This window comes from Hakea prostrata, chromosome 2 (genome assembly GCF_041222555.1).
Source record: "Hakea prostrata isolate BN-2017 chromosome 2, UWA_Hpros_2, whole genome shotgun sequence".
NCBI lineage: Eukaryota > Viridiplantae > Streptophyta > Magnoliopsida > Proteales > Proteaceae > Hakea > Hakea prostrata.
In genome coordinates, this window is record NC_142601.1 from 68,427,710 (window position 1) to 68,444,019 (window position 16,310).

Here is a 16,310-nt window from a genome sequence, read left to right on the forward strand (position 1 = left end):
AAAACGTGTATTTCCCAAGGTTTTGCACGTACAACCATGGTCCACCACCTGACTTCTCTATAATCCACGTGGACCGACATATTTACGCGTCATCAGATTTAATTATTTTTTATTGTGTAAAGTAGGGTATTCTAGTAATTGAGTGGAAGTCGGAGACCCTATTTCGTAATTTAAGTGGCTCTGATTCTTACCCGGTCTACTACTCTACCATTTCGTACTGTTCTATGTCTGCTGCCATCTTCTTTTCAGCTATTCCTGCCTTTTCTTTAAATGTCTTTTTTAAAGTCTAGCTCTCGTGTCTCGCCGAAGAGAGTACAGAAACCGTAAAGAAAGCCAAAGAATCGGCAATTGAGAAGTGAGAGAATTTTTTAGTAATAGAGCAAGAGGTCAGAGGTCATCTACTATTGTTTCTTCAGAGACTTCTGATCTTGTACCTGTTCCTGTTGGCAAATCTTCTCGATCACCAGTACTTTCTGAATTCTCTCTCGGGTGAAGAAATTTTCTATCGAAATCATCGCTGGCTTCGCTTCTCTCGAATCAGAGTCTTCAAATGGCAACGGTTTCTCTTATAATTCAAGGACCTCTACGAGGAATTCGGTTCGTTTTGTTGCTCAATCTTTGATTTATGTGATTGATTCCATGTTTAGCTCTACTTTTTTTTTCTTCAATTGATTTTTCGTCTTCTTGAGAGGGAATTGAGGCTTTATGTCCGTTGAGTTCATTTGGTGCGGTCTTTGGTGACTTGCAGGGTATGATGAGGTGTTGCTGTAGTGGTTTTCGATTAATGAGAACTCAAGACTGGATTTTTGTGGATTAGGTAGTTTTTTGAGCGTTAGGGTTTGGTTTTGAGACTGTCCGACTGAGTTCGTTGGTTGGTGCCTTAGCGTGTTCGAAATGAATGGAATTTATAATTCTAAGTGGACTGTGTTGAAGTGTTTCGGGAAGTAGTTCATAGCTGTTGGTATGGTCGTTAATTTGGTCAGGAAGCGTAACGAGAAAGGCTGAAAAGAGGTGTTTTTGGTCATTCTTTCTTAATGGGAAATAAGTTTGTTAAGAGACGGCAGGTGGTCGATGAGAAATATACAAGGCCACAGGGATTGTATCAGCACAAGGATGTCGATCATAAGAAGCTGAAGAAACTCATTCTCGACTCCAAGTTGGCTCCATGTTACCCCGGGGACGAAGAGTGCGCCTCCGATCTAGAAGAATGTCCCATATGTCTTTTGGTTAGTAAATTCATTTGTCCTTTTTTCCCCAATTTTCCGTGCAGTTCTAGTCTATTCAGCATTTCACAAAAGAATCATTGCAGGCCTTCTATCGGATGCTGGTCTGCAATTCGGAATTCTTGTGGTTTTTTACTATAGTGAAACCACTCTAATGAAACCATTTTGATCGTACTTGTCTTCTTTTAGTATTACCCGAGTCTGAATCGCTCGAGATGCTGCATGAAAGGCATTTGTACAGGTATGCCATCCTAATCTAGCTCTAGGTTTCCTAATGCTTCGTACATATTGATTGAAACGTGAATTAAGTCTTAATGGTTTGTTCATCGCCAGAGTGCTTTCTGCAGATGAAGCCTCCTCATTCAACTCGTCCAACACAGTATCCTTTTGCCTGTTGAATTTCAATCATTTCTGGAGGTTCAGCTGTTCATGTTTTTGTCGCTGATGTTGCCACATATTTTATGTCTACTTTCGTGTTTGATGGTTCCCACATATTCCATATCTAATTCCGTGTTATTTGTTTTATAATCTTAGTGATAATTTTCTTGTAATACTTAACCTTGTGAAGATGCCCCTTTTGCAAAACCTCTAATTATGCTGTGGAGTACCGTGGCATGAGGTCAAAAGAAGAAAAAGGCATGGAGCAAATTGTAAGGAAGTTTTGATGGATTTAAAATTAAAAAAAAAAAAAAAAAAAAACTTTGTGGAGCTTTTGAAGTTTTCATTGCCAATGTGGATTGTAAAGCTTTATACTGCTTTATCTCAGGAAGAGCAGCGGGTTATAGAAGCAAAAATAAGGATGAGGCAGCAGGAGCTTCAAGAGGAAGAAGAGAGAATGCAAAGAAGACAAGAGACAAGTCCTTCCAGCCAGGTTATCACACCAGCAGACATTGAATATCGGGATGCATTGGGTCAGTTCACTATCAGGTTTTTCTGTATTCATTTTATTTCTGGTTGTTAATATCACATTTACGAGAAGCTTTAGTTAATGGTGCTATAACTTGTCTTATGCCCCACATTGCCGACGTTTCATTTCCCAGTGGAAGGTGATGAGATGTGTCCTCAGGATTCACATGTTGTGCCTTCATTTATGCAATCTTCACGTTCTAGGCCGAACAGGTAGATAACTTGTTCTTGCTCAGTCTGTCGTTCTGCAATTTCTTTCATTGGATTTCCTATGTTTCTGTTGTGCAGAATTCAGCATTCTAATTATTTTGCTAGAATTATAGCAACTGACAAAAGCATATTAGCAACAGCAAGAGTCACTGATCTGCAACACTATTAACTCCATTATTATTCTCAGATCAATACTTTTATCACATGCATTTCAACTTTATGAAAATTAACATCACAACAACAATAAGCCTTGTCCCAACTAAATGGGATTGGCTACATTGATTCTTGCTTTCCAATCAATTCTGTTTGAGGCCATGCTAGACACAAGGCCTAAGCTATGCATATCCTTTCTCGCCACATCTCTTAAGGTTATCTTAGGTCTACCCCTAGCTCACTTAGTCCCTTTAATATGGATTATATCACTTCTCCACACAGGGGCATTTATAGGTCTCCGTCGAACGTGATCATGCCTCCTCAAACGACTTTCTCGAAGCTTATCAATTATGGGAGCATCTCCCAAACCAACTCTAATATGATAATTCCTTATCTTGTCCTTCCTAATTTTTCCACTCATCCATCTTAGCATCCTCATTTCTGCTACACTGAATTTATCTATATTATTCTTTTTAACAGTCCAACACTTTACACCGTATGTCAGAGCTGGTCAAACAACGGTCCTATAAAATTTTCCTTGAAGCTTTAATGGAATACACCGATCACACAAGACCTCGAACGCACCTCTCCACTCCATCCACCCTATTTTAATTCTTTGGGAAACATCATCCTCTATATCACCTCTTTTATTTATGATTGAACCTAGGTACTTAAAACAATCACTTTGAGGAATTCTTTATCGACAAGTATCACCACCTCATTGTCTGCCCGATCATGACTAAAGTTATAAACTAGGGGAAATCAAGGGGGGGGGGGTGATTCTGATCTAGGGGAAATTTGTTCAATTGCAGCCCCTAGTTCAAGTAGTTTAGGTCAGATTCGAAGTCTGATTTTAAATTTTCAATTTGGAGTCTTAGTGTTTAAGTAAGTCTCTTTTTTATTTTTTATATGAATAAATAATTGTATTAAACAACAAGAAAGCAAGAAAGCAACGTCTTTAAGCAGACGACCGTAGAAAAGTTGCAGAAAATCTGATTTTCCAGATTTTTCTAAAACCTTTCTACTTCAGTCCCAACTTTCCAGATCTGCCTTAACCTTTAAGAAACCCCTTTTAGCAAACCTTAAACTACCAAGACAGCAAACCCTAGACCCACTTCTAACCCTAGGCAAAACCCTAAACCTACCAAAGAACCGGATACAAAGAGAAATACAAAGAGGGAAGAAAAAGAGGGGGGGGGGGCAAAGCAAACAGTTAAGGGAGCGACTAAAGTGAGGATCTAAGATTCCAAGAACTAACAATCAACCTATTCCTTGGAGAGTAAAAAACCTGGGGGTGGGGAATAGAAGATATCCTAGAAAAAACATCAAAATAGATGGCATTCCAAATCAAGATTCGGGTTCTAGATTTGGAGGTCCATCTTCTCATGTTGCGTTCCCACCACAAGTGATGAACAGTAGCAAGGAAGACTAGCTTACCCACTATGTCGCAAACCGAGGAGCCAAAGAAAGTTTTCAAAACCCAATTCCAATCTCTAGCAAAACCATAAGCACGTCTCAATCTAGGCCAAATAGAAACAAGGGCTAAACTCTAGATAGATTCTAGAGAATGGGCAAGAGAAAAAAAGGTGGTCAAAGTCTTCAACACCGTTCCAACAGAGGGTATAACTTGGATTGGCAGGGATGTGGAGACTGATGAGGAAGGATTGGGTGGGGAGGACTAGGTTGAGGGATCTCCAAAAGGTGAGGGAATGGCGGGGGATGTGGCCTTTGAACCAAACTAGAGGGGCCCAAGGGTTGGGGGGAGGTGGATCTAAGGAGGTTCTAGGAAAAGGCGGTGGTGAAGGTATTGGTATGGGACGGGAACCAGATGGGGGTATCTGAAGCAGCGGATGAGAGGGGAGGGAGGGAGTTCCAAACTTGTGTGAGGCTAGGGTGGGGGGAGGGGGACCAAGCGCCATTAGAGATGAAAGAAGAGAGAAGGATAGCTTTGGGGATGTAGGCTGATGCAACTTGCATACAAGGCCCTAAAGTGAACCCTAATTCTGGGAGTATATCAAGAGCACTATAGAATTTTGCCTTACTGTGGTCTCTGGTGATGTAGGGCAGGTTTGGGAATCCACATTTAACTACAAACCAGTCCTACTGAAGCCACGAGTATGATTTATTGGTGTTTACGAGCTGCTGTAGTTGAAAGAGGATATTGAATACTCTTAGAAAATGAAATGGAGTTTGCAAGATGTCTCATGGGATAAGTAACAGTGGATCTGGGTCATCAAGCTGGGATGGTTTCTTGTGCATATAAGAGTATCATCCTGGCTTTGCTTCGTATTGGGTTCACTTCACTTGGCTTCACACCATTTTGGATTCACCCCAAAACTTGTATAGGGATCACTCATGATTTCATTGATTCAAATACTTGTATTCATCCATTCCTTGATTGTCTTTTCGTCTTCCAACTACAGTCTTTTTAAACCCAAAAACTGAGTAGGAAATAAATTCCTAATACTATTTCTCCGGCAGTAATGATCACATAATAATGACTACTTCAGTGATGAATCCATTGGTGATGTAAGTACACAAGAATTTAAGCCCCAAACAAAAATATGACAAAATAATTAAAGAACTACACATAATGCAGGTCATCTAGCAATAATGAAATGACATTTGGCTGCATAAATTTGTGAGAGTTGTCCTCGTCAATTATCTCCAGGTGAGAAGGATTCATCTTTGGTGAAAATAGGCACTAGTATCTCTTCAGTAAATCAGGTTTAAGGTACTGAAGCTCGTCCTTGATGATCCATGCACGAGCTGTACTTACCTAACTCTGATATCAAATTTGACATGGGACAAGTTTGGAGAACCACATCAAACTATAAATCAGTGGTATTGTAGCGAGATGTATGATTTCTAAGGGTTCATGGGCTGCTGTAGTTGAAGGAACAAATGGAATGCTTTTAGGAAATGAATTGAGGTTTGGAGAAATATGATCGAATTAACAACAAATGGATTTGGGGGATGAAACATGGATTGTTTGCTGTAGGTACAGAGTTTAAGAGAGAGGATTGTATAGAAGAAGAAGAAGAAGAAGAAGAAGAAGAAGAAGAAGAAGAAGAAAAAGATATGTAAGAAAGAATATCATCTTGGATTCGATGATCTTGGTTTCCGTTCATGCTTTCATTTATTCTTTTCTCATCTACAATCTCCAATTGCAGTTATTTTAAACCCAAAATGAAAATGAAAGAAATTACAATTTTTTTTGTTACTGTTTCTCCTGCAGTAACTTCCTTACAACATTATTACATAATACTTCTGGCCCCAAATAGAAGTACAACAAAATAATAAAAATAATGCTGGTCATCTAGCCATAATGAAGTGACCTTGTGGCTGCATAAATCCTTGAGTTATGTCCTTATCAACTTGTCAATTTGGGAATGAAGTAAATGAAAGGCTTTCGAGGGTTCATCTACATGTAATGCTGGTTATCTATCCATGATAATTTCCTACTATTTTTCCAGTAATTACTTCTTTTGTATTAACTCCCTAATAACTCCCTTTCAGTATTAGTACATAATGGTTCTTACCCCAAATTAAAAGTACAAAAAGAAAGTAACGAAATGAACTAAACTTAATGCTGGTCCTTTAGCCTTAATATGGGGGTACTGGCTGCCTAAATCCTTGACTGATGTCCCTCCTCATCACCTTCTTAATTTTAATTTGGAAGGAAGTAAAATGAAAGGCTTGCAAGGGTTCAGCACGCTAGAAAATGTTAATGCCTTCACAGTTATATCTCTCTTCCATGAATTATTTGTCCATGCAATTATGAAACCCCTGTCTGTTTACTTCATAAACCATACTGCATCTAATATTCTAGAAATCTGGTGATCTTCATGGAACTCAACAGAGAACTGCCATATACTTTTGTTTTACTGGAGGTTGATAACATCAGCCTGGCGTTGAAGGACATTTATTTTCTAGAACTTTTGATTATGATGCTTCTCATTTGGTTTATGGAATGATAGGCTTAAGAGCTTCTTTTCAAATTACAATTTCCTAATGCACAATACCTCTAATTGTTCTCTTGTTAAAGTAGTTGTTTATATATCAGCTGCAAAACTTCTCTTGTTAAATTGGCTGTTTTATACATGACCTGCAATTATTCTCTTGTTTAAGTGGCTATTTAATGAATTCTTGTTTTCATGTCTCAAGATTTTCAAGTAGTGTTATAAGCATTCTGGGAGTTCAGTTCCTGATTCAGTGTTTTTATAGATATATGGGAAGCACTAGGTCACCTTGTAAAGAACTTGAAACAGGATAAGTGAGTAAAGACTATAGTAATGAGTATTTGGTGATATGGATTTCTAGTTAGTATTGTAGTATTGTTGGAAAACCACCTTTTACCTGTGATGCCATTTTGCTTCATTTTATTCAATAGATTTGTTTGAGTAATTAATTATTTTGATTCTTGTGGCGGTTATTTTTTATTGGGCACAAATTTCAGGGAAGATGCATTTGACCTGGATCTGGAGGATATAATGCTCATGGAAGCAATCTGGCTTTCCATTCAGGTGATGTTCAGGATAACTAATGTTGCATACATAGTTTTCAAATTTAGAACCTGTTATGATCTATTTCATCTACATAAACACGTGCAATGTTTTTTTTCTTGAAACTTTGTGGAATCTCATTCTTTGCTGTAATTTCATGGAATAATCCTCTGAGTAAAAGTTTTGTTCCATTCTTAGGGTTCAATGCTAGGTTTATTGAGAGGGATTAAACATTGATTTGTAGCTCCCAAGTCATTCAGAATTGCTGTTCCAATTCTATGATGCAAATCCATTTAGGATGGTGAATCTTATCATTCTTTTCACAAACTCTGCCTGTTTATAGGCCTTGTTTTCATGAGAAGTGATGTAATAAAGATCAGCTGATGGTTTTATTTCTGTTGAACCTTCAAGTACACAGGTGCTAGCTTATACATTACTTATGGATTGTCAGGGTGATCGTGAATTTTTGGGTCTTGATCACCAGGAATTTGTCTTTCAATTGGACATTCTCGGTTTATACATTATTTTGAGATTTGGCTACGACATGAAGATAAATGAATAGATATGGTGCTTTTTGTTTTGAAGTCCTGGTTAAAAATTAAGATCTTGTTAAACCTGGTCACTTCTTTTCATGGTTTTGCTTATCATGAAAAACATATTCCCACTGGTGGAATCCATGATTTTATAGACTTGCTGTTTATTTTTACTTCTCTGGCAGCAAAGCTTACCAAACTTGCAAGGCTTGCTGCAAGTGAGCTATTGTTTCTTCCAATTCTATCAAATAACAATACCACCGATGCGATATTGTCAACAGCTAATGTCACCTGTGGTGTTTGTATGGGCTTCAAAGATTAGATTTTCAAGCCAACAATCTATTTCACCAGAATATTTTTCCTAGAAGCAGAAGGATTTAGTTTTTCTTCTTCAGTTCACTTAGTTTTTGTATTTATATATTGGGGGATGGATTCTATGAACTATGAATTTTTTGGTAGGCTGGATTTGCCATTCTCAACTCTCTTTGATAAGGAGTTTCAAAGAGCATTTGGTTGAAGTAATCATGCCCACCATTACATATTTAAGAAGTTAAGTGATGTCTTAAGGAACTTTCAGTTGGGATGATCTAAAGGGAAATGAGAAGGGCAAAGTTGAGACAAGCTGATGTAACCCCAAAATTTTGGGTTAGATTTTCAGGATCTTCTGTTTAAGGAGCCAGCACTAATTTAGGGTTTTTAGGGTAAACTAGGGTTTCTTGAGGTTTCGGCTAGGGTTCAAAGGGGGATAGGCTGCTGGTTCTCTAGGTTTTGGGTGCTGTTAAGGGTAATCTGTAAGGTAGGACAGAATTTTGGAAGGTGGGGAGAGAGTTTGGTAAGTTTTAGAAATTTCTGAAAAATTCAAAATTCTGCAACTTCTCCGCGAGGAAGGTGAAGTGCAGAAAATTTTCAACTCCAAAACTAGGGCTGTTATGGTGAAACTGAGATTAGATCTTTGTTCAGCAGGCTTGGGTGATCCTATAGAGGGTATAATGGTGTATTTTGGGGGCTGGAATGAGGGAGTCCTAGTTGGGGTGGGATCTGAAAACGTGGGAAGGAGGAGGAGATGTGGAGTGGCTTCCAGGGTTTGGGATAGGGGCTGTAATTTTGTATGCTGAGAAAGGAAGGCTGTAAATGATGCTTGATTGTTGGAAGTAGAAGTGAAAATTACATAAACAAAGCTCAAATCCAGCTGCAGGTCACCCTCCTAGGGATCCCACGACTATACCATTTCTTTCTTCAAACTCAATCAATTCATTAATCATCAATTCTGAGAATTACAATGCAGAAAGAAGCTATTTATAGCCTAAACTAAGGACTTTGACTTAAATTGAGATCCCATTAGGTCATTACAGATGAGATCGAATCACAACTTAAAACTGGACTCTATGAGCACTTTTAAAAAAGGAATCAAATTACTACGAAATCCCAACCCTTAGATTGGAATCTCTTACAGACACTTATTTGTGACTCAACAAACAATTTTTAAATCAAACTAGGACTTAACTAAAATAGAATTACTTTAAGATAAGGTTTCTTAAAACTAAGGAACCCTATCCTAACAATTCAAAACACTAATTTAAATGGAGTGTAATTCTTAAAACTACTGACTCAAAACAAAAAAAATAAAGAGAGATCCTGACCCTTGGATCGAGAGGATTCTATCAAAACCCATATTCAGCCCCAAAAGTTGGTTTGAAAAATTACCAAAATACCCCTGGGGTATTCAGCCAACCTTGAATGCCTTGTTGGGTCTGGATTTTGGGCCCCCCCCCTTCTTCCTCCTTTTTTTTTTTCCGGGGGGGGGGGGGCCCTGGTTACATCTCAAGCTGATCAAAAGATGGACTCACCTTAAATCTGTAGCTGGTGCTTCTTGCCCTAGATGGAATGTACCCATTTCATTCAGATGGATGAGAGATGAGTGCAGAACTTATTAAATACCTTGTCAAAGCTGGGGGAATTGGAACATCTTGTTTGATTTGACTAGACTGCGATTTTATCATTCCAAATGAACCAAGGACCCTAAAATGCAAGGTTGCTGGACCCTTGGAAATTAGCTGCCAGACTTTTTGCTGTGCAGCCTAGCCTTCTCTTTTCCATCACAGCTTGTGTTATGTAGTATGATGCCCATGTTGTGTTGAATCTCATTCTAAGATAGTCCCTTTGTGCACCTATGCAGAGTTGCTGTAGGGGTCCCACTCTGCATCCTTCTTCTAGCTTCTGTAGCACAGGGGCTAATGTTATTTAGCTTCTGTTGTCCGACTCTGCTTTCTTCTTTAGCTTGGTCCACAAAATATATACCAGAACTAATGGGCCCATTTTATGAATTGAAGGGTTGACCTCCGTTTAACTTGCAGCAATGTTTTTCTGGGGTCTAGCTTGATTTTCTTCAGTATTTTCTGCTTTCTCCCAGTTAACACTCTTAATTGTTTTTAATGAAACAAGACATTGTTTACTTCATGATTCTGTTAAGCTTCATTTCTCTATTTTCTGTCATAGGATCTTGTTGCCAACCCACCGTACATGATTATGGCTTCTCCACGTCGATTGTCTTGGTGAGTTGAGTGGGTCATGTGTTGGGAAGCCTCCTAAATATGCCCCCCCCCCCCCCCAAAAAAAAAAAAAAAAAAAAGAAAGAAAAGAATTGAAGGCAGTGGATCAATCAGGGAAACTCTGTGAAGGATAACTCCATTGTTCCCTACCAATGCCACCCTTTCTTGCCTTTGAATCCATTTTTTACTTCTCCATGGCTAAGAAGAGGGTCATAATGTATGCAGGGCTGCAGGCCTTAACCCTGCTTTTGCAATGAGGCTTTCCACTTGGTCTCAGTGGAGCAAGCCTAACCATTTGGTCTGTCTCAATAGTTCAGTTTGTTGGTGTTTCAGTTGTTCTATTGAGAATTATTTTTGGAATCTATCTTTGGATGCATCCCCTCCTGCACTATTTACATGGAGATGGCGAGCTTGCAAGCTCCAATGGAGCAGGTTCCTTTTGAATGATGAAAATTCTTCCCTCTGTGATTCAAAAAGTACAGTTACATTGTAATCAAGAATATTTCCCAGGTGACATCTCAGCAAACTATTTGGGCATTGTGCACATGACTGATTACCTCGTGCAGGAGTCGGGTCCTGCAGAAAAATGTTTTTGCAGCTATGAGTGCTATGCTAGTGTTAGCTATCTGGAGCTCTTGACTTTGTTTATTTTGTTTGATATTTGTCTAAATCCATGCATGCGTTGGGCATTTAGATGCCAAAAGTTTGTATTTATTGTTCAGCTTTTTTGTTCAAATTATTTTGGATGAATGAAGAGTGTCATTACCAAAGGGGAAAGAGAGAATGTACAAAGAGGGGGCATTGGGGGAAAGAGGAGCTACAACCAACTAGTTGACAACAAGGGCCTGTTCCTTGGGGTATCCAAAACTGACGGTTGGGGGAGCATCTAAAGTCTAGCGGAGACATCAAAGAAATGACTTTCCAAATCAAGTCCAGGGATTTAGATTTAGTGGTCCATCTCTTGAGGTTTCGTCCCGTCATAAGTGAAGAAATCATAGCACCAGACACCAATTTTCCGAGCACATCACATATGGATGTGCCAGAATAGGATCCAAAAGCCATAACCAGTCTGTTAAACCTGAAGGAGTGTCAGTTTGGAATTGACTACTGCAGGTTTGCTAATCTCATGTCCCCTTTTCTCCCATCCCCCCCCCCCTTCCTTCCATCCTTCCTTTTATATATATAAAAGGTTTGGAATTGACCACTGCAGGTTTGCTAATGTTGTGTCCCGTCCCCCCCCCCCCCGGTTTTCCTTTTTATATGTTTATGGTGTAGCTTGTCATTGTTATATGCTATCCGTTGATTCAAAGCAACCATTGTATCCCTTTTCGGGCTAATAGGGCTTTGGTGGTTGACTGGTTGCAACTTGTCAGTGATTTACCCAAAATTTCTAAATGTTTATGTATGTCAATTTTCTTGGCAACATTGGCATGTTGTTAATTTTGAGAAGCTCTTGTATAGTTCTATGTGAAAATTTGGTGCTAATGACTGTAAACCTTGATAATTCCAGTGCCTATTTTATTACCAGAAAGGAAAAGGCAAGTTTGGTACATAAATGGCTTGGATCCCATCTGTTGTATTTGAGATGTTCAAAATTACTGTATGTTTTTCGGTTCAAATCCAGGAGTTCCAGTGAAGAATCTTAACTGTGACTGTTTCAGCTTCATCATATTGATAATGAAGCTGTATGATGACAAGGGACTTGGGGGGTATGTAGGATATGACTGGATACGTCAATGAGGTCTATCAAGCAGAGTCTTGGATAATTCATCTGCTGCTGCCCTACTAGAAAATCTCCTTCTTTAAGTGGATGCAATTGGCCCTAGGATGAAGGTATCTCCTGGACATCCAGGTCTCAACTTCATGTCTTTTAAGAAGATGAAGATTGGGTAATGTCAGTTGAACTTCACATCTGTTTTTGAAAAGTGAGAGACAATATTCAGGATATAAGGACTTCTAGGGGCCAATGTTTGGAAAACTTAATTGCAAACTAGTATTAGTTGCACACTAGAACCAACTTTACAAATTAGTGGTGTTTCCTGACCAAATTATCTGTAAATTATTTTATAATCTCTCTCAGGCCCCCCCCCCCCCAAAAAAAAAAATAGTAATAAAAAAATAAAAATCCTGCATAATCCAATCTCACATAAAGGAAAAATATTGTGCAGGTGAATGATGCTCAGAGACATCCAACTCATATTGCTGATGCACTCACAGAGCAGTCTGTCACCGAAGATCATTATAATTCTCCCCCTGTGGTTCCAATGGCTGAAGCATCTTCTCCATCTGGTGGTCTTGCTTGTGCAATTGCTGCTCTTGCTGAGCGTCAACATATGGAAGGCAATGTTAATGATCTTGGAAATTCGAGAGCATCTGGCATGCTCACAGGTTCTGGAATGTCATCGAGTGGGACAGAGAGGATGGCAGATAATTGCCCTTCAAATACCTGGATTGATGTCTCACCAGACAGTGGAAGGGCAGTGTCAAGGGAAGAGGGAGATTGGGGGATGGATCATGGGTCAGAGGTTGCTGAGGCAGGGACCAGCTACGCAGGCTCTGAAGCCACAGTGGATGCAGGGGGAGGTGGATCATCTCTGCAGGATGGTATGGATGACCAGTTTCAGCCTAACATGACAGGGGCTGTGATGCCTGAGAGTTTTGATGAGCAGATGATGCTGGCAATGGCTGTTTCACTAGCAGAAGCTCGAGCAAGAACTAGTGCTCCAGGAGTGGCCTGGTTTTAGCTGTTGAAGCTACCCATTGGTGGCTTTGTTCCCCCCCCCCCCCCCCCCCCTCTCTTTCTCAGTACTCTGTTATTGCCCTTTCAATTTCTCCCCATTCTGGTAGGGGCTTGAGCAAGATCAAGTGCTCTAGGTGTCAAATTGCTTTAGCTCAAGTTACCATTCATTTGATCTCGCTTGCTCGGCAAGATCTTTTTCATCCTGTTCTTGTTAACACGTATATAGATGTAAAGATGGAAGGTTTGTCTTGAATGATAGTTTTCTGACAGTTTTCTTGTGCGCTTGAATCAGAGAATCTGTGTTCACCAGAATATATAGCTGAGTAAAATTCGAGATTCTCTTCAAGGTCAACTCTCATTGCGACTGGACTCCAAGTTGGATACTTGGTCCGCCACAAGCAACAATTGAAAGGAACTTACTTTTAATGATCACCAACTTTAAAGTACGATGAAAAAGATCGAATTCTAGTGTTGGTGTCTTTCAAAATGATTTGCAGGTCTTCTCATTTTAACTAAGAAGGCAATTTGATTGGATGGTAGGTTTAGTTCCTGCAATAACACCACAGGAAACCATCCCTGATATCGTGTGAATCGAGAAATCCAACCGAGCCAAACAGTCGAGAGACTCGAGACTATGGATCTTCATTTGATGATCAAGCGTTCATTTTACTCCAAAGGCTCTAAAAAAAAATTTTGCCCACGTTTTTTTAAAGGCAGATTGAAAGCCTGTACCTCTGCAAATTTTGGTTATTTCTTGTGTTTGGTCAATAATCATATCACATGCACTGTAATATATTCTAAATTATTTACCATGTTGTCGTTATTCTCTGATTCTACGCTTTTTGCAGAGTTCGGAGTCTGACCATTCTGATCTCTGCTTCGTCTTTTAAAACTTTCTAGAGCTTAGGCAGGAAAATGTGCCACGATCAAGGCTTGATGGATTTTGCTTGAGAGCAGTGGACCTGCTGTAAGTACAACTTTTTCGTCTCAAACTACGACTCTTCTGTACTTTTTTTGTCTTTCAAATATACAATAATGTGGGAATTCCTTCTTTCCTTCTTCTGGCTGATTTTCATTCTTTTGTTACTCATCAATCCATCTTGCTTTTTCAAGGGAAACGACAAACCATGTTCCAGAAGACGGTGAGATTTCTTCTTTCTTTACCCAAAAGGAAATTGTTAATGGATTGTTGGGTTTCACTATTCAAAGTAACAAAACGCAAGGGAACAGATACCTACCGTATCTGGTTCTGATGAAAAACTGTAGATTGAGATCTTTCTTTGTATAGATGCATGAACCTTACGAGAGATTCCGATTCAAAGTACTTTAAATGTTTTTTCGGGTCAAATTAAAAAACAGGGACTTTAAAATTTGGCAAAGAATCAGAATATGTTTTCTTTCTTTTTAATTTTTGAAACTTGGAAATAGCTGGTTATTTAATGTGACTCGCTTCATCCATGGAGGGTCAGAGTTGCCCTAGAGGCAATCTCTCCGGGGTGAGGTGTCCACTCCAACAGTGCCAGTGCGAATTTCGAGATCTTCTAAGTTTGAAGGCTTTGAGAATCACCATCAAATCATCAACAACCCAGAGGTGATTGGAGCCCGAATGTTGGAGTTGCAGACCGACGATCCCCGCGAAGCTCTCAGCTTGACGTGTTGCAGTAGAAGAAGCTTGGAACCCGTATTGCTTACTTAAAATCTCAACTGGGTCAAGCTAAGGAGGAGGAGCTTAAGCGGAAGCTGCCACACAAGAAGCTCAAGTGGAGGTTGAAAGAAAGTGCAGAAATAAATCGTTCGGGAGATCCGTAAGGATGAAGACTCGGCCACAACCTTTTTCTCCCCAGGAAGTTGATGATCACCACTTCAAAATGAGAAAAACCTCAGCAGCCCAGGTGAGTTCAACGACGTCTTCGAAGACCCAGTTGAAACTAATGCTACGCCGGACCCCAAGGACGACCCAACAAAAATGGTGACTGAAAAAAAAAGACCATGTTACGACTCAAACAAAGAAAATGGAAGGGCAAAGAAGCAGGAGAAGGACGGGGCCGGCCTCTGCTCTAGACAAGGAAGGAAGGAAGAAGAAACTGCCTTGCGTTGCAGCCTTGGAGTTGGCTAAATGCGGAGAAGAGCTTCAAGAGAGAAAGAGTAAGATGTGCATGTTGAAGGAGAAGCTTGAAGGCGTAAAGCAGCAGAAGCAGTGTTAGAGACAGAGATGAAGAAGAAAATGACAGTGAGGAGCAGACGGAGCAGTGGAAGAAGGAGCGGAAGGGACAGAAATAGACCGGTTCGTCCTGACCGGATCTATGTTTCCTGTTGCGGGCCGGCATTGGACCCACGCCCATCTGGTCATCTGGGGTTGTTTTTAGGGTTTGAACTCTGTGAAATAGATACTCACTATTTCGCATGGCGCTAAATTTGCCACGTGGCAAGTGCTCTCTACAAGTTGTCAAAGTTGTTGTCAATCCCTAGAATATGTGGTAAAAAAAGAAAATTCCAGGCCTGCCACGCAAGAAGGGGTCCTTTATGGCTTTATCTCTTGTCACCTTGATTGTACACTAAAGGTGAAGGCCTTTTTTTGGCCAAAACAAACAAGAAGGTGGAGGCCTAGTGTAACTGAGAACCTTTTATATGGTTATAAAGTTCTTGTTCTCCTTTTAAGGGGGAAAAAGTCTCAGGCTATCTCATGGGTAACGTTTTGAAATTTAAGATGTTGAAGTAATATTATAAATTAATAACTATAAAATAATTGAAATTCATTGTGTTAATAATAGGAGATTTGACGTATAAATTTGATAATTTGAGGGTGGCACTAATATTAGGGCGTAATCCAATGGTAGAACTGAAATTTTAAAAAAAAAAAAAAAATTTAATTAAATGATGAGTTATTGATAAATTCTCAGCAGCACTACTTGAGTTATCCAATCATTCCCCCGATTGTTAACACTTTCAATCTCAAGTTTGATTAGATCGTTTCCAGTACTGCCATCACATTATGAGGAAGAAGATGGAAGAAAGGCTAATTGAAAAAGAAATATTCATGGGAGATTAGAATTTATGAATATGTGAAAATGGAAGGAGAGTGGTTGCAAACAATTGAGGAAGATGAAAACAAGTCAAGCATAGGGTTTTTTTGTTCAATGTTATTCTTATCTTTTTGAAAAATTTAAAAGTATTGGTAACGGGCTAAGAAACAGCTTTTAGCGTTTCATTCTCAGAACACCGAAAAACTCAAGAAAGCATTTAGTAAAATGGTTTTATTTATCGTTTTTAGGAAGTGAACCGGTTTAATTTTCATGTCTAAGAAGGCTTTTTGTAAAACAACTTTGAATTGTTTCTTTGTACAAAAAGGATACTTGACCCAAATTTCATTTACACACAACTTCTAACTCCTTCATAAAAGTTAGGGGAAAAAATCTAGAAAACAATTTTTGAGTGTTATCAATACAATTTTTATCAAACAGTCAAAATTGTGCTCAGACCATTGTTATTTA

At 39.3% G+C, this 16,310-nt stretch overlaps 1 protein-coding gene across 2 annotated transcripts; it reads left to right on the forward strand.

Annotated features, from left to right (window-relative positions):
- The first annotated feature begins 236 nt into the window (after positions 1-236).
- On the forward strand, positions 237-13,088 carry LOC149025996 (E3 ubiquitin-protein ligase DA2L-like). 2 transcript variants are annotated; one of them, XM_089146219.1, is made up of 9 exons: positions 237-597; positions 749-1,226; positions 1,413-1,464; positions 1,557-1,602; positions 1,792-1,873; positions 1,990-2,134; positions 2,264-2,342; positions 6,952-7,018; positions 12,248-13,088. In XM_089146219.1, exons 2-9 carry the CDS (start codon positions 1,035-1,037, stop codon positions 12,821-12,823), a joined length of 1,239 nt encoding a protein of 412 aa, XP_089002345.1. In that variant the 5' UTR covers positions 237-597; positions 749-1,034; the 3' UTR covers positions 12,824-13,088. The 2 variants fall into 2 exon arrangements, with proteins under 2 accessions (XP_089002345.1, XP_089002346.1); XM_089146220.1 differs by lacking the exon at positions 237-597 and having other exon boundaries at positions 1,138-1,226; positions 1,310-1,464.
- Positions 13,089-16,310: the final 3,222 nt, after the last annotated feature.

Excerpts from the sequence above, each read along its gene's own strand:
- LOC149025996 (XM_089146219.1), top strand. The coding sequence starts at position 1,035 with ATGGGAAATAAGTTTGTTAAGAGACGGCAGGTGGTCGATGAGAAATAT. Across the intron at positions 2,135-2,263 it reads TGAATATCGGGATGCATTGG|TGGAAGGTGATGAGATGTGT; the intron begins GTCAGTTCACTA and ends TTCATTTCCCAG. Across the intron at positions 2,343-6,951 it reads TCACGTTCTAGGCCGAACAG|GGAAGATGCATTTGACCTGG; the intron begins GTAGATAACTTG and ends CACAAATTTCAG.